The sequence below is a fragment of the Orbicella franksi genome, chromosome 2 (assembly GCF_964199315.1).
Source record: "Orbicella franksi chromosome 2, jaOrbFran1.1, whole genome shotgun sequence".
In the NCBI taxonomy this organism is placed as follows: domain Eukaryota; kingdom Metazoa; phylum Cnidaria; class Anthozoa; order Scleractinia; family Merulinidae; genus Orbicella; species Orbicella franksi.
In genome coordinates this window covers 30,606,268-30,633,686 of record NC_138146.1, presented here as the reverse complement: position 1 = coordinate 30,633,686, position 27,419 = coordinate 30,606,268, and the positions used below count along the sequence as shown (strand labels likewise).

The window sequence follows — 27,419 nt, the reverse complement described above, 5'->3', positions numbered from 1 at the left end:
TTTTGTTTTGCCGCGTTTCTGTCACACAGTTGAAGTAGATGGAAAGATGTGAGCAGTTGCTTTAACGAAATGAGAGAGAAAAACATTTAATACTGAGTCCTTAACAAGCGTCTCTGTTTGATAAACAAAGGACAAAATAACTAATGAGGGCATAAAGGTATATGTTAATTGTTCCTGACTTGGACATAATATAATAGACAAAGGCTGAATAACATTTCCGAAACATAATTCTTTAGAAAAACGGTACGATTGTTGTTTGCGAACTTCTTAAATTCTACATACCGAAGCAAAACCACAAGTTTACTAAAAGCTTTCTCGGAGAAAACATAAACATGGATCGACATTATTTGCGCCTCTGTTACCTTATCGCGTTTCTGTTTTGGTCCCAACACCCAACTTCAGTAACCTGCGAGACCCAGCGAAAACTTGTGATGGTAAATGTGGTGAGTCAAAGTAATAACTTGTGCTTTTAAATACTACACGCTATAAGGAGACTCGACTTTTGAGCGGAAGAAATTGTTACCTTTTTGTTGTCACTTTCCAGCAACGAGATTATAAACCGTTTCATGAGATTGAAATTGTTACAGAATATTGACAAGGTCTAGAACAAACCACGTTGATGCATAATCCGCTTTGTTCTTTCTAAAAATCCTGAACTTTCAATACATTCCAACTGAAATACGCAAAGGTAAAGCCAAGGTGTTTTTTTTTTTTTTCAAAAACGCATCAAAATTAATTGTGGTAATAGTTTTTTTTTTTTTTTTTTTTCACTGAGAACGGTCAATCGTCAAGCCTAGGTAATAATGAATGAATTTCTAAGTTGTTGCTAATCACTGTTATCTGATCCGAGCCTGTGAGCATGATATCAACACATATATATTTTTTATTCTTTGGAATTCCCTAACGAGAACATCATATTCTTTTCTGATGTCACGAAAGTGAACAAAGGGACTGATGATGTTTAAATGGCTTTGAATCCCATTTAAATATTAGCCTCTATGAATTGGACTCATCATTTTCGACCCTTTATAGGAACAACGTCTTCTCGAAAAGTACAGACAAACCATTCTGTTCTCAGCGTATTCCTGATTTTAGTTGCTGCTAGTTGCGTTCTATCGTGCGTCACACCCTCAACTGCCGATCGCTCAAGGGAATTTTCAATCCTTTTAGTCAGGTGGTCTACTGTAGTAACTTTACTTCCACGCTCACTGAAGCATCAAGGTTTATATTATCCACTCTCCTCCCGCTCATTCTCTTTTGTCGGCTTGCATTGTCCATCTTTTCATTTTTTTCCTACGCCATGCTTTACTCCAAAAATTTTCCTGCCAATTTCCCTCACATAAACTCATTTTTGGTCTAAATCGTCTAATTTCGGTATGAGGTTGAGCCCAGGTGAAGCGTCCTTTTTTCTTTCTGAAAAGGCGTTGAATTACAGTGCATTTGTTTGGAGCATGAAAACTAAGAAATATTTTTTTCAATTTTCTTTTTATCAAATTGCAGCAATTGATTTTCAACTCTTTGTAAATGTTTTCATGTTCAGGATGTTGTAGATTTTATGTCAAAACGTGTCTCTTTAATAATGCATCTATGGATGTGCTAACATATTCATACAACGTGGAGAAGTAAAGATAGGCTTTCTCTCTCGGCAGGTTTATCGCCATGGTGACCGCTCTCCTACTCATATTTATCCAAATGATCCGTACCAAGAAGACGTGTGGCCGCAGGGAATTGGAATGCTAACACAAGTCAGTGCCGATAAAATTTTTCCCAGATAGTGACAAAATCCCTCTCTCTTCCGCAGAAGTTTGAAACGTTCGTTATAGAATGCCGCTGTGCGAGGTGAGCGCAGGCGCAACGTAACTTAAGGCCTGCACTCATATCGTGTTCAGCAGATTTTCTCCTCCCAAAAAACCCTTCGAGCCTCTGCGTAGGAGAGGATCAGGACAGAGACAACCACAAAACAAGACGTAACTAGATAACTAGACGTAACTATTTGTGCAAATGCTTTTTTGCACAATTTCAATGAATTCAAGGCATCAGATTTTCATTAAAAAAGTCGTCATTTTTGCTGACATTTTTAAATTATCTAGACAGGCTTCATAATGACTGGAGTATGTTTATATTTTCACAAAGAAACGCGCCAAGCCGGCATCCGGTGGGAGGGAGGTCCCATATAAAAAGGACGAGGGTGCTCGTCGGAAATTTTGAAGAGAACCCCTGACTGGTACCAAGATCCTGCTTTGTGGGCGTGGCTTGAAATTTTCTTTTCACCCCTAATAAGAGGCACCACATTATCTCCTGTCATATTTTTTTTCGGCTCAATGTACTAAAAGGCAGCCCGAAAGATCCTGCTGAGGAACTTTCGAGGCTGAACATCCTAAGAGGCACCAAAACTGCTGTTCTAACCCCTGAAAGGTACGACAAGCAGTAAGGCCTCCCCCCCGCGGGGGTGGGCGACATATGCTCTCGGTAACTTCCCCACTTTTAGTCAAGACATCGACCTTTCTAAATGAAAGCAATGCAAATAAATCTGAACCTTATCTTTTAAGCGTGGCTATTGTCATTCATATTTTGAAGTTGTTTTGACAGGCTTCCTTAATGACATAGACTATTTCCATGTTTTTAGAAAGGAATGCGAGGAGAATATGCTCTTGGTAAATTCCTCAAGAGTCGATATGTCGAAGAGTATAAGCTATTAAATGCCACTTACATTCTCAAAGAGGTAAGGGAGTTTTCATCCTCTTTACGAGTGAATACACATCAATGAACGAGTATATCTGTTTAACGTATCCAAATTAGCCAATCAGAAACTGTATCTACTGTCCTGATATCCTGCGATATCAAGTCACTTGGCCGAATTCTTGTACGATAAATACCTAATCTTAATCGGCGGCATATTAGACTCGTTTGGTCTCGCCTTGGGTATTTTGGCTCGACTACGTCTGGCCAAAATATTAACCATGGCTTGACCAAACTGATATGCCGCCGAAGCGCACCAAACAGGTGCGATTAGGAATAAGAACTGAAATCGTGTTAGCTCGTGCAGTCGGTCAGCCTATGAGTTGTAAACTTTATGGAGTGATTCCGCTGACCAGTGGATCAGACTTAGTGAATGTTTTGCGAATTTCGTAGGGACAGTAAAAAGCTCTCCTTACTCCAGACAGCATAGTGGTTCAGCATATCGAAGATGTTGTTTTCAAATGTTGATATCCGTCCTGTTCACAATGTGCACTGGCTTATAAGATCAACTTATTGCACGACATTTCCATCAAGACGTTTGTTTTCATTTACCTGCTGGTTTTCCCAAACAGATCTACATTCGGAGTAGTGACTATGACCGAACACTAATGAGTGCACAGACACAGCTGAATGGCCTGTACCCACCAAAAGGTCATCAGGTAAACATATCTGCAACTCTCTTCTCTTCAACGTTACAGCGATTTTCATTGATCAACTAAAAAAAATGGGGATGTGTCTCACGAACGTTTTACTCCACAAGGTTATGATGTCATGAAAAAGACGGTGCCCGTAGCTTGAGTTTTCAATTGAGAGAAGAAGTGACATCTTCTCCACCACAATCAGATTCTCGCTGACAAGCGGATTTATGTATGTTTTCAACTCTCGAATAGTTTATTTCGCTCTTTACGGGTGTTTACACTGAGCGGCTGTCTCTGCGACTAATTTTATTCAGTTGTTTTAAGCCATTATGTTTCTTGATGCTGTTGCGATTTAAAAGTACAGTGTTAAACACTTTAAACACTTGTACAGCACACGGAATACGATAATGGGTAATTGAACAAATATCAGCCAAGTTGGCTACATGTTGGTCAAGTTTTGCGTCCGAGAAGCAGAAAACGAGAACGAAGTCAGCATCAAAGGTCATCAATGCCGAGCAATAAGGGGATGTTTTTTGTGTTCATCTTCAGATATGGCGAGATAATTTAGACTGGCAACCAATAGGAATCCATGTAGTACCGTTGGAAGACGATTATGTAAGTTTTTTCCTGTATATGTTCATCGTCGCTTTAAGTATAAATAGCAACCAATTCAGTTAGTCTTCAGTAATAAGCACTACTAGCAATTTAAGAATTGTCAAGGGACTGTGTCGAAGGACCGGACTGCACTATAGTAGAGAGGACCAAGTAGGAGGGAAAACAAGTCAGTAATAATGTACAAGGATTATAACTTCTGCTATTGACTAACAAATTGTTTTGCTTCGACGCAGCTGCTCGCACCTTTTGACTACCCCTGCGATCGCTATTTTAAACTTTACGACGAGGGCAAAAAGCAGCCCGAATACATAGAGATGTCCCTGAAATACAAGGTAAAAATCTACTTACTATGCCACGTGGACTTAGCATGCAATTCTAGTGTGAAACAAAACACAGTACAACAGGATTTACCAGACCATAGTCTATAACACACCTATAGGGGGGGCCACGATATTGTTGACGCATTGTTATTTTGAACCTCATTTCGTTGTCAGTAGACCATTCACCCTGGTTTTATTGAATTTCGTTCCCAGGTTACTCCTCTCTTTTTCCCTTCCCCTGAAGCGAGAGATAGAGAGACCCTTGTTCAGCAACAGCAGCAGTTTACAAACAAATGCTATAGGGAAGGGAAAAAGAGAGGTCCTGGGATAGAGGATGATTTGATTAGATCTTATACAGTATTATTATTAGACATGTTAAATATTTATACTGAGTATTTTTTCAATTGTTTCTTTTTTCCTCTTTTCCTCTATTTATTTTGTTTCCCCAAATTAGTATGGGATTTTCCAAGGCTTCAAGGCATTGACACGTCAATAAAGTTTCTATCTATCTATCCCTTCTCCCCTATACAATGATGTGTTTTCAGTCGTCATGCTTAACTTGTCGCAGCAAACTTAGAGAACTGGAAGGGAAAGAAATACTGTGGCATAGGGTGGTTAATTTTACATTTAAAAGTAAAAGTGCATTGCACGAAACCTTCTTCGCAATACAATGTGAACTATTTACGTCGCCCATTGAACAAGTCTCTGGATTTAAATTAGTCCGATCGTTAGCCAAAAAGATTGTCTTTGAACTGTTGGGTGAAAAAATCTATTGTACGAGAAAGTTTGGCTATAACTGTACACAGGAGCCCATAACTAAGAGCGTGCAACTACCCCATATTCCTGTCACGGCGGCACCGACCGATTTGTTTTTAGTTTGAATTTACCGCGAATTCAGATCCCCGCTGGAACCACAAGCAGTGATCAATCACAAGCACGGACTTAAATTTTAACCGACGTCATCATTTCACTAGAAGATTAAAAAGAAAAACCGCCATTTTTTTCCTCACCGATGCATGCTCATGTAGACTGGAATTGACCTATTTCGCGGGAAAGGAAGCCTAAATATAGACAGGTCTGTAAAACTGCCGTGACATAGGCTTAGGATGGGAGTTGCACGCTCCTAGTGATGGGCCTCTGTCGTAAATGATCTTGAATTTGATACCATGCGTTGGGAAAGGATGCCTATGTCAGGGCGGGGAGAGGAGTACGTTTTAACCCCAATATATACGGTATTATTAACGATGTTGTCTATCGACACTTGTCAGGATTTGCTGGACTATGTCTCTAAAAACAGTGGAGAAGAAATTGACGTGTCGAGTATGTGGAGTATTGTTGACCCATTGATTAGTGAGGTAAAGCAGACCAGTTAGTAAATTAAGCTTTGTTTGACTACGCCAGAGAAATTTGAAAACGCAGCTTTGTTTCTATGGTTATCCCTACCGTCCACACTTAAATCCCTGACAAAATCGGAGCTTTTCGAAAACGCTTCTCAAACCGGAGGAATTAAAAAGAAAACGCCGGCTTTGCGTTTTAGTGTGCACGGAAAACAGTTTGAAAACGCAGCTTTTCGAAAACGATGGCGTCACGATAATCATCTGACTTCCCTGCCCGAGTTTTCCTCAGACAAAAATCTGAAATAACCAGTAATTGTCGCGTTTTCAAATTTCTCCGGCGTAGTGTGGAAGGGTTTCACATTAGATTAGCCGGAACTATAGCGTGTGCTTCTAACCAGTATGCAAGGCAAGCGTAGAAATACATTTCAAAGGGAAACACATTACCCCAGTGCAAACCCGGTAAAGGACTCCTTTCCAATTAAATCCCCGCAGAAAAACGAACGATATTTACCAACCATACCAAATTATTACTGTAAGCTATTGCTATATTTGGGGACCAGGGATGGCGCAGTGGTGAGAACGCTTCCCTCCCACTAATGTGGCCCGGCGTCATATGTGGGTTGAGTTTGTTTTTGGTTCTCGCCTTGCTCCGAGGGTTTCTCTACGGGTTCTCCGGTTTTCCTCCCTCCTCAAAAACCAACTCTCTAAATTCCAATTCGACCAGGATAGAGGACCCGCGAAAACCAGCTAAGGCTGACGTGGCGTTCTCTCTAAATATTTTATCGTATCGTATCGTATCTTATGCAATAAAACACTTATTCCCAATCCCTTTGCACTTAGTCATATGACGGTCCAACTGTACTTTCGAAATGAAGCAAAGCAGGTTCTTACTCGTCAGAAAAGTAAGATTACATTTGCTTACTATCTGGAAGTTCTGCAAAACTTAAAAATGAGTCACAACACTGTTTGATAATGATACGGGATCACCACTTCCATTTTAGCCTGGAAATAACTTTTAAGACTGCTAAAAATAGTTTATTGAACCAATATTAATCTTGTTCAAGAGATTATCTCTTGTCTTGCATTCTTTTCTTCTAGAAAGCTCACAATATGAAACTGCCTGACTGGGTTTTAAACGGTTCAACGTATGAAGATATGAGAAAAGTGTCTGATTATGGCATGGGGTGGAATTTTAACACCCGTGAAAAAGCGAGACTCACTGGAGGTTTGTGCAAGGGGGGGGGGGGTATTTTGGGATCGGGTGGTAATCAAACAAGAGGGAGGGGGAATGATTGCTTCGCCGTCCCCTTCAAATATCCAGGACTGCTTGAGATATGTCTCTGGCCCGGAAATAACGAGTTTTATGTGGAGAAGAGTTGCTATATTGTCTCGCGTGTCGCTCTGCAGTCTTTGCATTTGAACTTCTCTATCAAGTCAGTGAAGCATATTAATTGGAGGTTGTTCCAAGATTTTTTAAAAGTAGGTATTAGTGGGTCATTTCCAAGGGGAGAAAAGTTGTAAAGAGACCTCCCCTCTTGGATGACTTGCACATTTCTGCTCGTGTATATTGCTTTTAAAGACAGGAATTTACGAGTAACCGCAATTTAAAATACTTTGGCTATGCTTCCGACAGAAAATTCGCACAAATTATTGTTTTGGTAGGACATTGATAATGGGTAATGACAAGAGATTATCAAGATAAGTACCTCGATAATCTCTTGGTAATGACGATTTTGGCCGCCACTTTGATTCTGTGTAGCGACTGAATTGCATTCTATAACTCATGCATGTATGCTTACATGAGGTGCCGCTTCCTTTTATCTCTGGCCTTTGTACCTCATTAAAAATCACTCTGATAAATGTCCGGATACTATACCGAAAATTTTAGAACTTAGAATCTTGAAATATAAATTCCAATTGTTATTGTAGGTGCACTGGTGGGAAGAATGATTGAAAACATGAAACTCGTCTCATCGCCGAAGACAGGAGGAGACCCAGCCAAGAAAATCTATCTGTATTCAGCTGTAAGTGAAAACTAAGTGCCAGTTACGCCTGTCTACAGAGGGTCCTAATGATAACGTAACAGTTCAGAGAGACCCATAACGATTTTTAAAATGAATGAAGGCTGAAATAATATGAGATGCGATGTTAAGAAAGATATGAGGCAGTGCTAGCCTCGTTTCCAGTATTGACAACTGAGATTAAACTTTGATTTTCCGAAATTAAGTTAGACCATCAAAATGTCCTTTTTTCTTTCAACTTATCCATGGTGGCGGAGGTGAAGGACTCCGATAACCTCAAGCAGAGCTTCTTTCTCCGCGTTCAACGTATATATCAAGATTATTTGGGGAGGGTTACGTTTCGCCCAATGATGGCATGTGCTTAAAAGCGATCACAGTGCTTTACAGCCTGAAGAAAATAATCATGTGCGAATGTTCTCACTCTGTCACACAGTTCCACTCGAAATCAGATGATTCTTTTACCGGGAACGCCTCGCTTCTCGCCATGAACATACGTACATACTTGAGCGCGTACTGTCGCTCTAACTTAATAGAGTACTTGGTTTATTGTGACATCTAGGTTTTTCCCTAATTAAAATTAATTTGCCTTTCTTTAGCACGACACCACGCTTTCAGCATTTATGAGTGCTCTTGAAGTATTTGATGGAATTTCACCAGATTACTCGAGCGCAGTCATGGTTGAACTGTTCCAATCCAGAGAGTGAGTAGAATTTTAAATATCAGTTATACTCTCGCCCCAAAACAATCTGGAACTCAAACATAAGTCTACTTGTTAATTGGTAGAGAATCAAACTGTTTTATTAAAAATACTCGAATCTGATTGATTCTGTCATCCTTGTCTACTCGCAGATAGCTCATAATAGTGCTTGCGATGCCTTCGAAGAGAAAACTTATTCTAAAATCTCTTGGACTGCAATCCGGCTTTAGGTATCGAATAACACAATAAGATTGCTGTCTTACAATTGGCTGTGCCTCTTTGAATATTCTTCACGCCAAATTGCACTCGGGTTGAGGCCTCGTTCAATGTTGCCAGTCCTCGAAATTTCTTCCATCCGATTGTTTCTACTTTTAACTTTATTGTTACAGTTCAGACAGCATGTAGACCGCTAACATGCGCTAATTATACGAAGTTCGCGCGCAGTGGGATTTCGGTTCATCACACTCGTCTCAACTTGATTATTCTGGATATAGCAAAACTTCATCCAATAATTATCAATACTGAATTGAGGTTTGAACCATATTTACAGAGGCCTGGAGGTTCGTGTGATGTATCGATTTGGTCAAAATGAGCCCCATGCACTGATACTGCCTGAGTGTGAAGAGTTCTGTCCACTGGATGAATTCATCACGTAAGCTCATTGCAATGCTCTGCAATTTTTGTTATCTTTTTTTTTCTTTTTTCGCTAAAACTCACAACCCAATTCCGTTTTTCAGGTTAACGCATGACGTCATACCAGTCGATATAAAAAAGGAATGTGCGCTTGAGCAGGAGAAGTGTACTTGCGTTAAAGGTGTGTCAGAAACTAACAGAACTGGGTAGCCAAGTGGTAATGAATATGGTACCACCGTGTTAAGTCAGACTGAGCTTTATTCCTCGATTCCCGACCTGATTTCACTGCCTTCCTTACCATCGACGGGAGCATTTCAGATATCAGAGACGCGTACTCTGTACCTCAGCAAGAACTTGAGCAAGTTCAAAATGCTTCCGTAGTATGTCTTAGATTGTTAACTGCTCAATCCTTGTGATTAAAAAAAGGTCCACAAGGTTGTGTATTATACCTATCAGGAACTGTCTGCTCTAGATCTCGCGTGTTTATCTCCCTTCACTCCCCCACGGGGGTGGGGGCTTTATCCAATTGAACTACCCTTAAAGAAATCAGAGACTTCTTCGATCGCAATTTACTAACTACAAGTCGCCTTCCTTACTTCTAGTGATTGATTATCAACCAAAGGGATGTTACAGGGAAGGCAAGCAAAAGAAGACCAGAATTTTTCCCAAGACATTCGGAGTCGTCAAACACATCGATCACAAGGATCCTGACATAGACCAGATCTTCAGTGAATGCAAGGACCTGGCAGAGAATAAAGGCTATGAAATGTTTGCTATTCAGGTGAAAACTAAAACTGTCTTTACTTATAATTAGGGAATATGATTTTTAAGCAAACAAGAAATAAACTTGATTGGGTCTCAATGAAATTTCTTATTAGTAAATACAATTAGCGATCCATTTTGGGAACTTTGATCTTTTTGCTTTACATCTTTCTTATTTTCAAATGGGTAGATTATCGAGTCAATTGGGGACACTAGTGCATTAGACCTGAATTGACGCTGAAGAGCGTTTTTATTTAGTGACGTATAAACCCTTTATTCTCTGTATTCTGTCTACAGAATATCAACAAATGTGTGACATCCGTAGATGGAAAGGCAGTGGACTTTGCGAAGTATGGAAAATCTTCGAACTGTATCGAAGAGGATGATGGGCATGGTGCTGGAAAGAACAGTCGAACTAATTTCGTTTACTCAGGGTAAACATTTAAAGTGTTAACTGCAATTAACTTTTTTCATAAATGTCTACACTAGTCATGCACTGCATGCATTGATCAAATACTGATGTGAGGGGCGAGCCTAGAGGATCGAAGCTTTTTTGCTAAAAAAACATATACGGCTTCTCAGTGTTAGTTTTAACGTAATGATGACTGTGTGAGATTTTAAGCTTTTGATTTATTTTTCAGGTAAACTGGACAGTGGACACTTGATGTCGGCTACTCAACTGAGGCGTGAAAAATAAGTTACAGGGTTAAACATTTAGTTCATTCATGCGGGGAAATTCCTGTGTTAAGAGGTGGTTAGAAGTTTAATTTATTTAAATACTGTCATTATGGTGTAAAAAATCAATGTTAAGGGCAAAATAATAAAGCATATAATGTGAGGGATTTCTTGTGTACTTTCCTCATATAACATCAGAAATCAAAAGCCCAGGAATTAAATATTTCCTTGTACGGAAATTCAGTGAATGGAACATGCATATGCAGGATTGACTTGACAAAAAAAGAATCGACTTAAAAGATGAAGATCCATCTTTCCTCTTCCATTTTACAAAGAGAAAGGTCTACACGCGCTTGCTTTTTTCTCTCTCTCCCCAGCCTCCCCGCACTCTGTATATTTTCCTCTCCCCAATCTCCCCGAGCGTTTCAGTCGCTACAGAGATAACTACAGAGATAGGATACCATTCGTACTACATGAATTATCAATATTGCATATAACCCAACAAACCACATGAATAATTTGATACTGTCGATTGCAGCGGCCTAGAGAATGAACCAAGTGCAGAGGAACCGGTACTGCCAAAAGAATGTCATCATATCTATTCCTCCGTTTGATGAAAATGCCCAGACGAACGTTTTATTCTACCCACCCACCCACCCCATAGCCTATAAAATTGCACTGTGACTCTTGCCGTATCGCAGATAATTGTTGCAGTGCGTAATAGGAAACTATTCTTACGACTACCGGTTAACATATGATCGATATGAACGTCGAGACAGAACTAAAGTCTCTCTCTGCGAGCGTTGTGGCAGTGATCGTTTCGATCGCTTTAATCGCTGGAGACTGGTGTCCATTTGATCGCAACCGATCGCTGAACATTTTTTGCGGCGATTGCAGCAAATCATACAGAAACCAGCCCTTTGCGAACACCTTCAACGAGCTGTTTCGGAGGAGACATGTACAATAAAGACAAGTCTTTCCTTTTTTTCCAAGTCGGCGTAGAGTTTTCTGTAGGTGGAGATTCCAGTCTTATCGACAAGCCAAGTGTTTTTTTTGTGGAACTTTGCTCAGAATCTGTCCACTTTTACACTCCAAGGCGAACTCTTCCAATGTACATTATGCATAAACTAAAAGTAGTGGGAATAAAACTAGTTCTTAAGAAAACAAGTTGGACTAACCGTAGGTACTTTAAAAAAATGTCTTTCTGATCAGGTAGGTTCTGTATTTTCAGTGACTAATATGTCTAATGGCCAGCGAAGTTTCTAACTTAGAAAATTGACAATTATTTAGTATTTTATTTTAGCGTGAAGTAACAGCCAGCGGACCCTCGAATTGAAATCCACCAATCACACCCCACACACGTGATGGTTTAAAGCGTCAGCTAAAGTTGGTGTTTCATTTTCAAGGGAGCTTACAACAAACGCCCGAGTGGTTTTCGTCTTTTAAGACGATTAAACATAACGGAATTTCTAAGTCGCCATTGTCATTAAGTGAAACCATTAGCCATAAATAGAGGTCTGAAGTAACGTATCCAAGGTTGGTAGAGGTCTGAATTAAGCGATCAAAAATCACATGTTCTGATCAGAGATGGGGCAAAGTCGCACACCCCCATTCTCCGGGCTACACAATCGTCTCACTTAGTTTTTAGGGATATCAGTATTTTTCCTGTCGTGCTGCCAAAGTGCAAACTGCCGTTGAGCTCGTCTGGCCAATCGCTCGCATAACACGTCGGCGAAGCACGCCAAACTACACGATCATACTTCTTTTTTTTTTCCCTCAGAGGCTTCTGTAAACATTAATTAAGGGAACTGGGTAAAGGGCAGAGTGTGAAGAGACTGAGAGGAAAACACGGGCGCAAAACTCTACTTCTGTCGTTCTCAAGTCATTCAAGAGCGCAGATCAAATTAATTGTGGATTGCAGTGCAGCTTGGCTTGATTTCCAGCCGTTTTGGGAGTCCGGTTGTTAACCTCTTTCTGGCGTGTGACAAGGAACGCGGGTTCACAAAACGGCATGAAATCGAGCCTGCATTGCAGTGGAAGTGAAGGAAAACATGAATGATTAAAAGACCATCGTTCAGGTAGATTTTTTGCTGATAATGTTTCTCGGTCTGATCGCTGCTGGATCGGATTACCCGTTCAAACATAACAAGCACAAGGAAAGGACACCTGAAAGATCCCTCGACATTTCTTTATTGTTTGGTCATAACACCAACTCCTCACACCCCAATAACAGTATCTCAATAAAGGAAACTTTTCACCGGCTCCTAAAAGCTGAATGAGCTTAAGTTTAAGCATAGCAATTGACTTGGTTTTCACGACTTATATCAGCTGTCTCCAGGTGTTCAACGTTCCCAAGTTTACCTAAAGAATAAAACAAATAGTCAGAACCTCATTCAGAGATGTATCGTGTATTTTTAAACAACAGCGGCGGTTTTGACCCCCTGTCTCGCTACAACATCTCCCCCCGTCTCCTCCCCCATCCCCCCCCCCCCACTTCATCCCCAGGTATTCTCTGATCAATGTGTGCAATGAATTACTTCTACGCCTATTCTGGAAACTGAACAGCAAAGATAGATATACGAAAATAACACCTATTACCCTGAGTAAACGAAGTTTGCTTTACTGTCCATGCCAACACCGGTTCCATTATCATCTACAATGTACTTCGACGATATGCCATGCTTAGCAAAGTTTGCTGTCTTTCCGTCTTTTGTTGTCACGCATTTGTTGATTTTCTGTAGGCAGAATATAGAGTCTTATCATTCAAGTGGAATGGTCGAGGAACTAATGTTCCCAATATATCGTTAAACTACAGGTACTGATGTGTTGATAAATGCGTCTTCACTTACAACCAACCAAACTGTAATATGGAGACACGGTCGACCCTCTGCTAATGGCACCTACCCATGACGAGAGGGCACTAAGTCATGGTTGTAACCGCATACGGACCGACTAAGTGATTAGCCTCTTGTAAATGGACACTTCTCCTCAGCCATGGATACCTCTTCTGTTTTTTCACTCTGTATCTTAATTAGCATAATACTACTCCTGCTAATTTAGCCATAATATTTGCATACGATTACAGCTGAAGGAAATATATAGCGCTTTTTAAAGTGATGGCGAGAATTGATCATATTAACTTCAAATGTTCCGCCCATGAGCTCTCTTTTAGCACACGTGTCCCTTTCAAAACTAAACTTAGCACTGAGGAAGGGCTAGGCCCGAAACGTGTGCTATATAATGGAGTTTATTTCGGCACTTTCTTATTACTAGTTATAACTTTCTTTTGGCTGCTACTGGTCATGATATTTCCTGAGGCTGTAAACCAAAATTGATCGGATATCGAGTTCAACTTCAGTCGCAATATTACATTGTCTTGCTTAGGATGATACTTCTTCCCTGGAAACACTGTAAAACACTGTAAAACGCCAGGATACTCCAAACGACTCAAGTTGACAATATTTCCAAAATTTAAATGATCTAATTACTGATTCGTTACCTTTTTTTTTTTTTTTTTTTTTTTTTTTTACTAGTCGATTCGTTACCTAATTTCTTAAAAATCATTTTGCACGAAATCAGAATTCACCTGAATAGCAAAGATTTCATAGCCTTCATTCTCTGCCAGTTTCTTGCATTCATTGAAAATCTGTTCTACATCTGGGTTGACAAAGTCAACGTTTTTGACGACACCAAATGTCTTGGGGAAAATTCTCTTCTTCTTTGTCCGTGCCTCCTTGTAACATCCCTTTGGTTCATAATCAGTCACTAGAGGTAATGAACGCAACTTGTAGTTAGTATTCCGACCAAGTTTTTGCCTTGTCAAGTGACTATATCCGCTCTTCGACTAACGTTGTTAATGTTTTAGTTTTAGTTTACAAAAGCTTTTACAACACTGTAGGTATTTATGGTCATGCAAATAAAGCTACTTTTGTTGTTGTTGTTGTTGTTGTTGTTGTAAATGCTAATGTTCTCAACCGGATGTTCTTTATACCAACGTTTCAGAGTGAGGTTGCCCCATATCCTGAATAGCTGCATTTCTGATATGAGACTCCATTCCTGCTGTTAAATGATCTTAAAGACGGTTGAAAACTGATCGAGTCTTAAGCCTTCTCTGGCGTTATAATAACAAACAATTCAGTAACAGTTTGATATGAATTAAAATTGACCATTAGTTCCTTTAGTTTATTTACGCACCTTTAACACAAGTACACTTTTCCTGCTCAATTGCACATTCCTTCACAATGTCTTCTGGTATAACGTCATGTGTTAACCTGCAAATGGGAAATACGTTACGTTTTGAGTTTCAGCAAAAAAGAGACATACCTCTTACTAACCGAGTTCGAGGGCCGTACTGTAAGTTACGGACCGAGTTTTTTCCCTCATCGATTTATAGCCCAAGCGCGGAGCGCGCGGACCATAATTCGAAGGGGAAAAACGAGGATCCGTAACTTACAGTATGAACCGAGAAAACGAGGTTAGTAAGATATTTATTATATCTCTACTGTGTGTCTGACGGGTTCGGGAACGATTTCTATTCACGCGGAACGGCTTCAAATTTCTGACGCACCTCGAAAGCAAAACGAGTCAATTTGAAATCGTTGTTAAGTACTCTTAACTCGTTAGCAGGTTTTAATTCACAATTTCAGAAGTAAAAGAAAATTTCAAACTCTTACTTGCTAAAGAGGTTAAAAATACTTGGCGATAAAACACGAAACATTTTTACAACAAAAACAGCTTTAAATAGACCAATCACAGCGCGCGTACTAACTGAGAGATATAATAAAGAAGGATAGCAAATATTCCAGCGCATTGCCATTAGCTTACCTAATAAATTTATCCAGTGGACAGAACTCTTCACACTCAGGCAGTATCAGAGCATGGGGTTCATTTTGACCAAATCGATACATCACACGAACCTCCAGGCCTCTGTAAACATAGTTCAAACTTGAATTCAATAATTAACAATTATTGGATCTAGTTTTGCTATATCCAGAATAATTAACAATTAGACCCGCAGCCCGCAACGGTTACGGGTCAATAGCCCATGAGGCAAAGCCGAATGGGCTATTGACCCGTGGCCCTTGAGGGGCGAAGGGTTCAATTGTTTTAGTATCACTCAACTAGTAGGACAGAAAAGGCAATAATAAAGTTAGATAATGCAAGTTGAAGAAAGATTTATTTCATATTATAAAATGTTCGAGTAATTGCGCGCGCTGTGATTGGTCAGTTCGAGTTCATTAAAGCTCCATAAAGCACTCTGCTTACGTCACGCGCGTGCATTATAACTCAACATATGCACGCAAGCTACGTCACGAAAATTTTGCCCTGGACAAAATTTGAGAATCAGCTAGTCCGTCCGCCATTATGGCTGAAGAATTTCCACGGTTTCAACTCGGGTTCGAATTCCTGAACGCCGAGAAAAGTAGCAGCGTTAAGGAGTCTCAAAATGAGGCACCTGTTCCAAAGAAAAAACGGTTTGCAGAACTGACAGAAGCGGAGAGAAACCGGCTTTTGGTGGAAACGCAAGCAAAGTCTACGAAGAGCTCGACAAATTGGGCAGTAAACGCTTTCAAAGGTATGAATTTACGTAAACATGACTACAATCCAATACACATAATTTAATTTAAAAGGCAGAATGACGAAAAAAGCATATTACAATGCTTCCTAAATAATGAGTTATACTGGCTTATCTACATCTTTGTCAACAAAAAGCAACATTTCACTTGTTTATACAATTAAATGTTTTCTAGCAGCTGTCTCATTTAACAGTTAACCACTCGAAATACGCTTGCAACACTTAAAGGCTGAGTTGGAAAAAATGTTTTCTTTTCCTAGAATGGGGTGCACAAAAAGTTCCGGTGCTGCCAAAACTAGAGGAAATGAGCGACGAACAACTTGACAACAGTCTGTCACAGTTTTATACAGAAGCACGAAGCAAAACGGGTGAAGAGTACAGCAAGTCGTCCTTAATTACGTTCAGAAATGCAATAGAGAGGCATTTGAACAACCCACCTTATAACAGAAGTTTGAAGCTAAATTCTTCAACGTTTTCAAATTCCAACCGTATGCTGAACGCCAAAATTAAGAGCCTGAAACAGCAAGGGAAGGAAAATGTGCAGCACAAAGAGGCCATGCCAGTTGACGACTTGCAGAAATTGAAAGCTGGTCCAGTATTAAGCCTTGCAAATCCATGGTCTTTGCTGAGAAACGTGTGGTTCCATGTTGTTCTCTACTGGTGTAGAAGAGGTCGTGAAGGGCAGAGAAATTTGAAGCCGACGAGTTTTGCATTTGAAGTAGACGAGCAAGGCAAGCGCTACGTTACTATGACCCACGACGAGACCACCAAAAACCATCCCGGTGGACTTCAAGACCGATCCAGCTTTGAGAAGACGGCTCGTATGTACGAAACAGAGAGTGAGAACGACGGCTACCGAGCGCTGAGCTTGTATATCTCCAAGCTGAATCCGAAATGCGAGGCCTTATTTCAGCAACCTCGACGCGACTGGAATGAATCCGCCATCACACCCGAAATCTGGTACGAAAACCGCCCGCTTGGTGTCAACACTCTTGGAAACATGATGAAAGAAATAAGTACAAAGGCCAAGCTTTCCAAAGTTTACACAAATCACTGTGTTCGGGCGACAGCAATAACCTTGTGGTCTCAAGCCGGTTTGTCAGATCGCCACATCTGCCACATTTCGGGACACAGAAACCCGAATAGTCTCCAGCATTACAATTCTCGTCCGTCGTCTATCCAGCTCAGGAAATGTAGTGATGTCTTGTCTACTGCTCTACAAGGGGCCGACCAGACAAAACAGAAATCTCCACAATGCGATGAGCCTTTTAGTCAGCCAAAAGCAGCAGAAGTATCAGGCAGAGTGGTTGAAACGCACAGCCGATCATCCACCACAACGATCCACAGCGAAATGCTTGGCGGCATGTTCAATTCTTGCACAATCGGTTCAATGCAAATCAATCTTTATCCTCCTCAGAGCAAAAGTCAGTGAACTGGGGAACTGCTTCAGCTTTCGAAGATTCTTTTTGCTGTAATAATTTCTTTAGAACCGTTCTGACTTTTTTTAGAAAACGTTTGTTTCTTGCCACAAAGGGAACGGTTTTACTTTTCATTCAGCATTTAAGCCAATAAAAAGAAAGCATGTACATGTAAGGAGAATACTTATTTTGATTAATTAAAATTCGCAATCCTTTTCTTGTTTAATATGTCTTTATGTTAATGTGATGGTTTACATTTTATAAAAGAAATAAAAAAAACTTGCCCTTCGTGCATTGTTGAGTTATATAAGCACTTGGGAATTTTTAAGAATACTCGAGAAGTGCGAGAAGCACTCGGCTGCGCCTCGTGCTTCTCTATGCACTTCTCTCGTGTTCTTAAAAATTCCCGCGTGCTTATATAACTCAACAATGCACTCGGGCGCGTTTTTTATTTCTATAATATAACGAAAGAGAGCGTCACGCTCAATTGCGCCAATTTCGCTACTCGAGGACTATTACTAGTAGTCCTCTAGTAGCGTAGCCAATTAAAATGCAGGATTTGAATTAGTCCACTAGTTGGGTGATACTAATCAAGGTTAACCGGCGAAGTCACATTGCGCACAAACAAGCATATGTTATATAGAACCACTTGCTGCCCAAATTGTAATAAAAACAATTAAATTAGAAATTACCGGATGGAGAGAATTTCGAGGACTGACAAAATTGGACGCAGTTTCATTTCGAGTTCAGTTTGCCTTGAAGGTCAAATGATTGGTTGCTTCTCTGGTCTAACCAATCAGTCATTAAAACATGTAGTGTTATGTCATCCTAATGAATTTTTGGAATCCAATCTCCTACATGAAAGGCTCTTAAGCAAAGGAAGTAGAGTCTTGGGAGAGAGAAGCCTGTTTTCGTAGATTGAAAGCACGACCAATCTTTAAAATTCTACTTACCCTCCGGACTGGAACAGTTCAACCATGACAGCGCTGGAGTAATCGGGTGAAATTCCATTGAACACTCCAAGAGCACTCATAAATGCTGAAAGCGTGGTATCGTGCTACGGAGGAGGCAAGTCATTTTGAAAACGTCAACTGGTTGTATCAATGACCTCATAGCATTTTTATAATTGGGAGCAACAATATGCTCTCACCGAGGTTGCATTCGTGTCAAGAGACGCGACGTTCGAAAAGAATATCGAGTGGAAGTCACGAGGCTCCCCTCTAAAATATCAGCGCGACGCGCGTCTACGTGGTATTGTTAGGGAAAAGGAAGAACAGAACTGTGTTTTGCAGTATAATTTTCTGAAAATCAAAATTTGATCCTCCTGGTATTGGTACGAAAACAATAGGATTCCTCTCAAAAGACTTGTCAAGGTCACAGCCTTAAAAATTCAATTTTCTAACTATTTAAAAACAGCTTAGTCCTCTATGGTCCCTAAGGAGTAGACAAGTTTAGTTTTCACTAACCGCTGAATAAAGATAGACCTTCCTAACAGGTTCCTGGGTTTCGCTCCTCTTCTGTGGCGATGAGAAGAGTTTCATGTTTTCAATCATTCTTCCCACCAGTGCACCTGCAATAACAATTGCTAATTACATTCCAAGATTTTAAATTCTAAAAGAATCGGTGTAGTGGCTGGAGATTTATTTGTAAGAGTAATTTTCTAATGAGGTGACCGCTTGACAGATGTGACGATGAAAGGGAGCGGCTCCTCGGGTAAGTGTACATGAAGTATAGAAAGAAGGTAGTGAGATATGAGGGCGTTCACTCGTTATCACTATACAATCAAAACGGTTATTTATTCGAGGAAGGAAATAGCGACATAGCTAACCCCCTTGTTCGTTTACCACTGAATTCCCAGATAAGTGCTCACCCCCCGCCCCCAGCCCCCTTCCTTCCCCCCAAAGTTATCAATACGCTCAAACCTCCAGTGAGTCTCGCTTTTTCACGGGTGTTAAAATTCCATCCCATGCCATAGTCAGACACTTTTCCAATATCTTCATATGTTGTACCGTTTAATACCCAGTCGGGCAGTGTCATATTGTGGGATTTCTAGAAGAAAACAACACGACAAAATAATAGTCGGTTGCGTCCCCAAATGACTAGGTTTTAACTCGTGAATTGGGATAGAATGTTACAAGTTGTAGTGGGTGGTGAAATTATTTCTTTTCATCTTTAGGAGAACTGAAGTTATCGCTAATATAATTATGTTGGAGTATTGGGATTTTCGAAATATAATTAGGACGGGTCGCCGCACAAGCTTTCGAGATAACAAGGACGTTTCTTGTGTGTTCTATATGCGATATTCAGGGTATCCTTCAGAGCAAATTTTATTTCCAGTGAGGTACCCGTGCTACTTTTGGATCATCCTCGATTCCAGGCTCTTTTTCCTATCCTTTCCCTTCCTTGTCGTTAAAGAGGGAGGGATACCTTTAATTTAGTGGGCAATCCTTACCTCACATATCAATGGGTCTCTGATTTTGAACATAGTTGACACGTCAATTTGTTCTCCACTGTTTTCAGAGACATAGGCCAGCAAATCCTGTCGAGTATTCAAAATGACGAGCATTGTAAATGATGATACTTAAGATACGGGTATAACTTTCCCCGAACCCCTTTCCCTCGCCCAGCCAGTTATAAGCCCTCACCCGAAATATGGTAAGCAAATATCATGTAAATGTCATGCATTTAAATTACTGTTAAATACAACTTGTTTTATGTAACAGTTTCATTTTAAGTTGATTAAATTAACGAATTCACAATTTCGTTCTAGATCGCCGCGCAGTTTTGTATGGGTATTAACGAACCCCTTTGCACATAAATCGCTCACTTTATCTTCGGTAAAAGTGAAAATCCTGGTAATGGGCCAGTCAGACTTTCAAGATCTCAAATCAGTTTCGGATACTAGCTCACATCTATTCTCAGTTAACGGTTTTCCGACCACCACATTTCGTATACCTAACGATCGTAATAATTTGCCGGGTTTTAAGCTGCAAGTTTTAACAGCAAGACTCCTTTTTGTTGAGTATCATTCTGCTAAACAGCAGTATCCTACTTCAGGTTCTCGGTAGAGTGCAACACAAAGTCGGCATGCACGTCTTATGACTGGATTCCATACCTTGTATTGTAGTGTCATTTTGATATATCCCGGCTCCTTTTTGCCCGCCGCATGAAGTTTGAAATAGCGAGGGCAGGGGTAGTCAAAAACGGCGAGAAGCTAAGACAAAACAAGAATGTTAGGCCGCAGCAAAAATTAAAATCTTTCCATTATTGACTTGTTTTCCATTATATTAGATCCGCTCTGCTCTGTATAGTCCAGTCGGTTTTAAAGCAGTCTCTCGTTTCCTCATTTTACTCTTGGCGACTACTAACTTGAATCATATGTGCTTTATTTTCTAGAATGTGGATTGTCCTCGAAAATCATTGGGACGTCAAATTCTTGTACAAGTTCACAACATGGGCTATCATAAGTGACGTGTCAGCCTCAATCGAGCCTTTTAAAACATTTACTTTACAAGCGTGTAGATTATTTGAAATTCGTCGCTTTCTTTCTCATCATCAGATTCCTAAAGAACTCGGTGCACCCCTGACGAGCCAACACCAGCTCAGTACAGTCAAAGTAAATTGCGAAAGTGAACAACTTACTCAAGGCTAACTGAGATAGCTTTTACTTATACTCGAAAAGCAATTGCAATCTACCCGAAGAAACTCACATAATCTTCTTTTAACGGTACCACGTGGATTCCAATTGGTTGCCAGTCTAAATTATCACGCCATATCTGAAGATGAACACAAAATTCATACACTCATACACACGCTATCTTCAAGAGAAGAGGCAATGCTGTTAACAAGCATCTCAGCTTTAGTTACTAAACAACTAAACGATAGTCTCATCACAGATTCTAACTGCCACGTCCGCAAATAATCAAAGAAACAAATCACCCTTGAAGTAAAAGTTCCCAATTGTACAAACCCATTTACAGTTAGTTTGAACTGAGGCTATGATTGTTCGAGAAGATTCCATTTTATTTCTTTTTGGCTAGAGAAGACCACACATATCACTTGCAAGACCTCACATTTGTTCAACGCGCATAGCTTAATGGATCAGTGCTGCCGCCTTTCATGAGATGATGCTACAATATAATGGTACCACACAAATGCCCAATCACTGGTAAACAAATTGTGGTCATCTCTTTACAAAACAGGGTACCATAGCAACAGTATAACATATCAACCCAACATGTTAGTATGTTGACCCAATTGTCATCAACAGGTTTAGTAATTTATTAGCTATAGCATTCGGTTAGTATTGGTCTGTTGATACGTAAGTGCTGGAAATTGTAGGAAACCTTTACCAGCCACCTTCATAAAAAGAAGGAAGATGAGCCGTAGATATGTTTACCTGATGACCTTTTGGTGGGTACAGGCCATTCAGCTGTGTCTGTGCACTCATTAGCGTACGCTCTATATCAGTGCTCCGAATGTAGATCTGTTTTAAAAAACACACATACAAATGTAAAAACAAAAAAGCGTATGTGACTTGCACGTGGACTGAAGGGAGAGAGGGAGGGGGTCAGGAAGGAAGGAAGGAAGGAACTGAAGGGAGGGACAGAGGTAAGGGGACAGGGAGGGAGGAAGGAAGGAATACAAACTTTATTTCAAGAGGGTTACGCTACATAATGCACAGCATTAATAAACCTGCGGTCCTCATTAAATTACAAATAGTATTTATTTCAACTAAATAGCTGGTAAGTATGATAGTTAATTTATTACAAATAAAAGCTATATACTATATTGACTAACCTCTCTGTGAATGTAAGTGGCGTTCAGAAGTTTAAAATCTTCAACATATCGTTTCTCGAAGAATTTACCAAGAACATATTCTCCGCGCATTCCTTTCTGAAAATTTGAAAATACCCCATATCGCTAATGAAACCTGATAAGATAACTAATTCGTCAATGGAAATGATTATGTTAAATCAAAGCTGCGCCCCAGCAATTTTATAATTTCACATGTGAAATTATAAATTAACACTTAAAAGTAATTTGTCACCCATGATGTAATTGCAGTTATTACAATTATTCTTCAGTTATCTTAGATAAAATGTCTCCAGCACTGACTTGTGTTAGCATTCCCATTCCTTGCGGCCACACGTCTTCTTGGTACGGATCATTTGGATAAATGTGAGTAGGAGAGCGGTCGCCATGGCGATAAACCTGCCGAGAAAGAAAACAGGACAGGAAGTGACAGTCCACGCATGACAACTGATAATACATATCTTAACAGTTGAGTAGAGAAAATCTACGAGTGTAAATAAACATATTTATACTCGCTACTAGTCCGTGTGATGCCGTTTTTCGGCTTCCCCTTATATACACTCCCTCCGGTTCTTAAGAGGGTAGGATATCGCTATTTATGATCTGACCACAATTCAAACTTCTTACAGCATTTAAGTAATTTTTGTTTACATTTGCCATAAAAAATTATTTGTCTTTTTCTCTTATTTCGCTCACTTAATGAGGATTAGTACTTCATGACCCAATGGCAAATATTCTCTAGACATTTTTGTTGCAGCTAACATTATTTTTTTATTTTTTTTTTTTAAAAATCGGAATGATATCTAAACAAGGCAAGGCGACGTCTGTAGTTTTGTTAGCAATGGCCCTGGATTATATTTTTGAAAACCAGTCTTAGCCGGCTCGGTTTTTTAAAAAAATTGCATTGAGCTGTAAATTGGAAAAAATATCCTGAAAACTGATTTAATGACCAATAACAGTAAAGAACGTTTTGTTTCCTCTATAATCATTTTTCCATGATCGGTGGAATTCACAGCGCAACTGAATCAATGTACAGACATTTAACAACATCAAATTTCCACTGAACACCCTAAAACTTTTACGCCGTTTTTTTCGCAGCTGACAATGGTTGTTATTTGTATTTATATAGTTTAAATGGAAAAAAAGGATAGGCAGAGGTCATATTCGGTTCCACAAAGGAGTATTGTAATGTAAATTGGATATGAAGGCTAGCGCTATCCGTGTTACTGCAGTCTTTCTAAATTATTCGAAATGATCGCATAGATGCACAACACAATAACCGTGAAACGTTTTGACTCAACCGAAAGATCATTTTGAAATCAGTAAATTGGAACTTCAAAAATTTTCCAGCCCAGTTGTGTACCAAAGAAAATTTTATCATTTAGAGTACAACGTGGACTTGACGGTGTGCTTAATTTTGAAACGCTCTTCTATCTCTAAGCGAAGGCCACTGCCGGATTTAATTAAGAATAAGTTGAATTTAAACTTGTAAATTAAAGGTGAAAAAATAAACCGATTTAGCACTTGATCATCGCTTTTATCGAATGACAAGAGAGGGGCTATAATTTTTGCATTCGATTCATGGATTACAAAGTAAACTCAACATAACATTTAGTAGTCTATGTATAGATTCTTACTAAAAGAAAGAATACAGAGATGGAAAGAATCAAGAACAGGCTTAAGTAGTCTGCTTTTATTTTAGTAATTTTTTACTATTTTTTTTTTCTTTTGAATGTAGAAGTTAAAGGAACTTCGACGTCAATAATTAACAAATTTCTTTTCGCTCAAATTAACTTCCGTTTGGGTCCGATTGTGCTGTACAAACTCAAAACATCAAATATTACTTGTCTACTCACCGCGTTCAACATTACAAGTTTTCGCTGGTTCTCACACCTGGCTAGAGGTAGGTGCTGGGACCAAAACAGAAAGCCAACAAAGTAACAGAGGTACAAACTATGGTCATCCATGTCTGTATATTCACCGAAGAAAGCTGTATGCATATATAGTTAATAGAGGGAAATGATTATGAAACCCGGCAATTATATCAAAGGAGCAAACAACTTGAAAGATGCCAAGAAAAGTGTTGGAAGGTGCAAGGTCGTGCAGAGTCTTTTGTTTTGTGTTCATGCAGGATGAATGATTACGTAACCCCACGTTTCTATTGGTTAGTTCTTCAGTCAGTGGTAAACAAGTTTGGTGCGAGGTCACGGTCGAAAAAACCGAACAAAAAATACAACAAATAACTTTGTCGGGTTTCTTATCCCTTTATTAACTATGTTGTGCATGAATGAGCGTTTTGCTTTGATCGTAAACAGCAGTTGTCTGCAATTTTCCAAGTAACTCGAACGAGTTGCCACCTATGTTAGTTTTGGAAAGTTTATCAGTTTTCTTCCAATCAAACTAAACCAATTTTCCGGATATGTTTAAAACATAAGTTATTACTCGGGCTTTCGTAAGAAAACCCGAGTCATAAATTTGGAAGCCCTTTCGTCTTGGTCGTCCAAAGGGGGGTCATGGTCCCAGTCGTTCCTAGCCAGTAGCGTGGAAACTGGGGATGAGAATTATCGTGTTCTCATTTTCGTCGACAAAATAAATTGTGCAGAGTGCTGCGTTTTGTGAAGAACGTTTTGGAAAGAATCACGCTTTTTACGTGCATCTCACATACAAAGATGTCGGTCGTTTTCGGAACGGTTAGATCCACGAATTATATTGCCTAAAAGGCTGTCAAATTGGCAGAGCTTGTGCTCGTTTTCACGAGATAACAAATGAGGCATTTACGAATTCATACTACGTAAACACTGACAAAAAAACTGACCAGTTACTGAAAAACAAACTATGATGCTGAGACGAACATCTCAAGAATCGTCGTAAACAGAACCTCGAAGATGAGGCAAACAACATGCAATTGAATAAAGAGGATACTCAACGGAGCAAATTGAATAGTCGTGCATGAATAGTAAATATCTAAGCGTAACTCAGATTGTGTTAAAATATCTTGATTCTTTTATTTGTTTTTATTATGTTCAGTAAGCTCACTTGCAAAGTCCGATTTCATTTTGCGGTACGAAGTTCGAGTAAACTCTCTTAGAGCGTTTAGTTTTATACTTAATTGTTACGCGTAATGAAGAAAATTAATTCATTCCCCGTCTTCTTTGTTTTTCCATTTTCTTTGAAGCGAATGTTTTCTCTTGTGAATTAGTCTAGTCTGATACCCGCAAAAAAAAAAAAAAAAATTTTCCAATTAGGGCGATTTAGAATGGAGATCGAGAAATTGAACAATGCGACTCTTCAGTTAGCAGGAAAACTTTCACATCAAAAACTGCGCCTCATTTTTTCAGGCAAAAACGTGCTCCCTGACAACGGCCAATTTTGAAATTAAACACTTAGAATTGTTAAGTACCTTTGACTGTAACTCCAATTTACCAAAGCTTATTGCTTCGCGGAACATATTATCAAAGAGATAACCCTACAAAACAATCTTTGACAGACCACATTCATCTCAAATAAACTTTAGTCTGGGATAAAGAACTTTGCAACTTTAAAATTTTCCGACCCAGTTGTGCATCAAAGCAAATTTTAATTTGATCACTCAGAGTACAACGCCAACATAACAGTGTGTTTAATTTTGAAGCACTCTTCTGTATTTAAACGAAGGCCACTGACAAAACGATAAGTATATAGACTTGTAAGGTGAGAAAATGAAGAGCACAGTACTTTTTATATCGCTTTTATCGAGTGACAAGAAATGGGCTATAATTTTTGCATGCATCGATTACAAAGTATATTCAATAACAACTTTAGTCTGTGTATGATACTAGATTCTTACTAAAACAAAGAATGTGCTTTGCTGGTTACAAAGATGGAAAGAATCTAGGGAAAAGTGTGGAAGTTGCTCGGCAAAGCACTTACTGTTAATTCGGTCCGTTGACAAAACAGGTGGGTGGAGAAACGGTGAGAAAAGACCATAAAACCAAGAACAGTTTAGAGTGTGCTCTGGACTAAGAGGTCCTGCTTATATTTTAATTCTTATTTATTATTATTACCTTTTTTTCCTTTTTTGCAATGCCTAATTTATGCGGGTTGAACATTTCAACAGAATTGAGCTAAGTCTGCCAGACTGATTTTAAAAATGAAAAATTCGGTAAAAATTATGTATCCGACATCATGAAACGATTTGAAATCCGAACAAAGAAACTCCGACGGCAATAATTAACAAATTTCTTTTCGGTCAGAATTCTTTTCGGGTCCCATTGTGCTGTAACATCTCAAAACATCAAATATTACTTGTCTACTCACCGCGTTCAACATTACAAGTTTTCGCTGGTTCTCACACCTGACTAGAGGTAGTTGCTGGGACCAAAACAGAAAGCCGACAAAGTAACAGAGGTACAAACTATGTCCATCCATGTTTCAGTCTGTATATTCTCCGAATTAGAAAGCGTTTGGCTTTGACTGTAAACAGCGGTTGTCTGCAATTTTCCAAGTAACTCTGTCGAGTTGCCACGTAGGAAAGCTTATCAGTTTTCTCCCAATCAAACTAAACCAATTTTCCGGGTATGTTTAAAACATAAGTTATCTTATACTTTCTTTCACAAAGATAGACGTACGCGTAACAAAGCAAATTAATTCAATCTCTATCTTTTCTCTCTCTTTTTTTTTTTTTTTTTTTTTTTTCTATTCTCTTTAAAGCGACTGGTTTCCTTTGTAAATTAGTCTAGCTGTAGCCGCCGTAAAACATTTTCCAATTAGGGCGATCAATTTTTATATAAGAATATAGGTCGATAATTTGAACAATGCAACTCTTCATCGATCAGTTAGCAGCAAAACTTTCACATCAAAAACTGTGCCTCATTTTTTTCAAGCTAAAACGTGCTCCCTGACAACGCCCAATTTATGCTATCATGCCAATGGCTCTTAACGTGGCGTCTATGTCTGGGACTTTCCAAATTATACAATTTTTGGAATTGTTAAATACCTTTGGCTGTAACTCCAATTTACCAAAGCTTATTGCTTTACGGAAAGGGGTATAGTCTGGGTCAAGGGTATTTTTCATACGGTTCGTTTTAATTATTACTAGTAATTGAAAATTCGGCATCGCTTTTCAAAATCAATAGAGCAGGCATTTCTTTTGGCAAGTTAAAAGAAACTACCCAAGAAGCTTAAAATCCTGATTA

The 27,419-nt window shown here is 39.4% G+C and overlaps 3 protein-coding genes across 5 annotated transcripts; 2 read left to right on the top strand and 1 right to left on the bottom strand.

The window, feature by feature from the left end:
- Positions 1-332: 332 nt before the first annotated feature.
- On the top strand, positions 333-10,289 carry LOC145479202 (prostatic acid phosphatase-like). The gene is made up of 14 exons (XM_081457491.1): positions 333-443; positions 1,650-1,745; positions 2,627-2,722; positions 3,312-3,398; positions 3,927-3,992; positions 4,226-4,324; positions 5,581-5,667; positions 6,748-6,874; positions 7,579-7,673; positions 8,267-8,370; positions 8,918-9,019; positions 9,105-9,181; positions 9,603-9,781; positions 10,060-10,289. The coding sequence occupies exons 1-14, from the start codon at positions 333-335 to the stop codon at positions 10,198-10,200; spliced, it is 1,467 nt and encodes a 488-aa protein (XP_081313617.1). The 3' UTR covers positions 10,201-10,289.
- A 913-nt stretch (positions 10,290-11,202) lies between these two features.
- On the bottom strand, positions 11,203-26,686 carry LOC145479201 (prostatic acid phosphatase-like). Of its 3 annotated transcripts, none has more exons than XM_081457489.1 (15): positions 26,542-26,686; positions 22,549-22,644; positions 22,231-22,326; positions 21,830-21,916; positions 21,141-21,206; positions 20,546-20,644; positions 19,883-19,969; positions 19,353-19,479; positions 18,897-19,000; positions 18,384-18,487; positions 15,262-15,363; positions 14,632-14,708; positions 14,024-14,202; positions 13,036-13,172; positions 11,203-12,798 (listed from the first exon to the last, which is right to left on the bottom strand). In XM_081457489.1, the coding sequence occupies exons 1-15, from the start codon at positions 26,650-26,652 to the stop codon at positions 12,795-12,797; spliced, it is 1,476 nt and encodes a 491-aa protein (XP_081313615.1). In that variant the 5' UTR covers positions 26,653-26,686; the 3' UTR covers positions 11,203-12,794. The 3 variants fall into 3 exon arrangements, with proteins under 3 accessions (XP_081313615.1, XP_081313613.1, XP_081313614.1); XM_081457487.1 differs by lacking the exon at positions 26,542-26,686 and adding an exon at positions 24,102-26,508; XM_081457488.1 differs by lacking the exons at positions 11,203-12,798; positions 26,542-26,686 and adding an exon at positions 24,102-26,511 and having other exon boundaries at positions 13,032-13,172.
- On the top strand, positions 15,802-17,517 carry LOC145480126 (uncharacterized). Its single transcript, XM_081458582.1, has 2 exons — positions 15,802-16,012; positions 16,273-17,517. The coding sequence occupies exons 1-2, from the start codon at positions 15,802-15,804 to the stop codon at positions 17,442-17,444; spliced, it is 1,383 nt and encodes a 460-aa protein (XP_081314708.1). The 3' UTR covers positions 17,445-17,517.
- Positions 26,687-27,419: the final 733 nt, after the last annotated feature.

Bases quoted from the DNA above. Each gene is read 5' to 3' on its own strand.
- LOC145480126 (XM_081458582.1), top strand. From the start codon at position 15,802: ATGGCTGAAGAATTTCCACGGTTTCAACTCGGGTTCGAATTCCTGAAC. The intron at 16,013-16,272 runs GTATGAATTTAC...TTCTTTTCCTAG, and splicing joins GGCAGTAAACGCTTTCAAAG to AATGGGGTGCACAAAAAGTT.
- LOC145479201 (XM_081457488.1), bottom strand. From the start codon at position 24,245: ATGCATACAGCTTTCTTCGGTGAATATACAGACATGGATGACCATAGT. The intron at 22,645-24,101 runs GTGAGTAGACAA...CTTTCTCGGCAG, and splicing joins AACTTGTAATGTTGAACGCG to GTTTATCGCCATGGCGACCG. The intron at 19,970-20,545 runs GTATGGAATCCA...AATACTCGACAG, and splicing joins AAATGACACTACAATACAAG to GATTTGCTGGCCTATGTCTC.
- LOC145479202 (XM_081457491.1), top strand. From the start codon at position 333: ATGGATCGACATTATTTGCGCCTCTGTTACCTTATCGCGTTTCTGTTT. The intron at 6,875-7,578 runs GTTTGTGCAAGG...TTGTTATTGTAG, and splicing joins AAAAGCGAGACTCACTGGAG to GTGCACTGGTGGGAAGAATG. The intron at 8,371-8,917 runs GTGAGTAGAATT...CCATATTTACAG, and splicing joins GAACTGTTCCAATCCAGAGA to AGGCCTGGAGGTTCGTGTGA.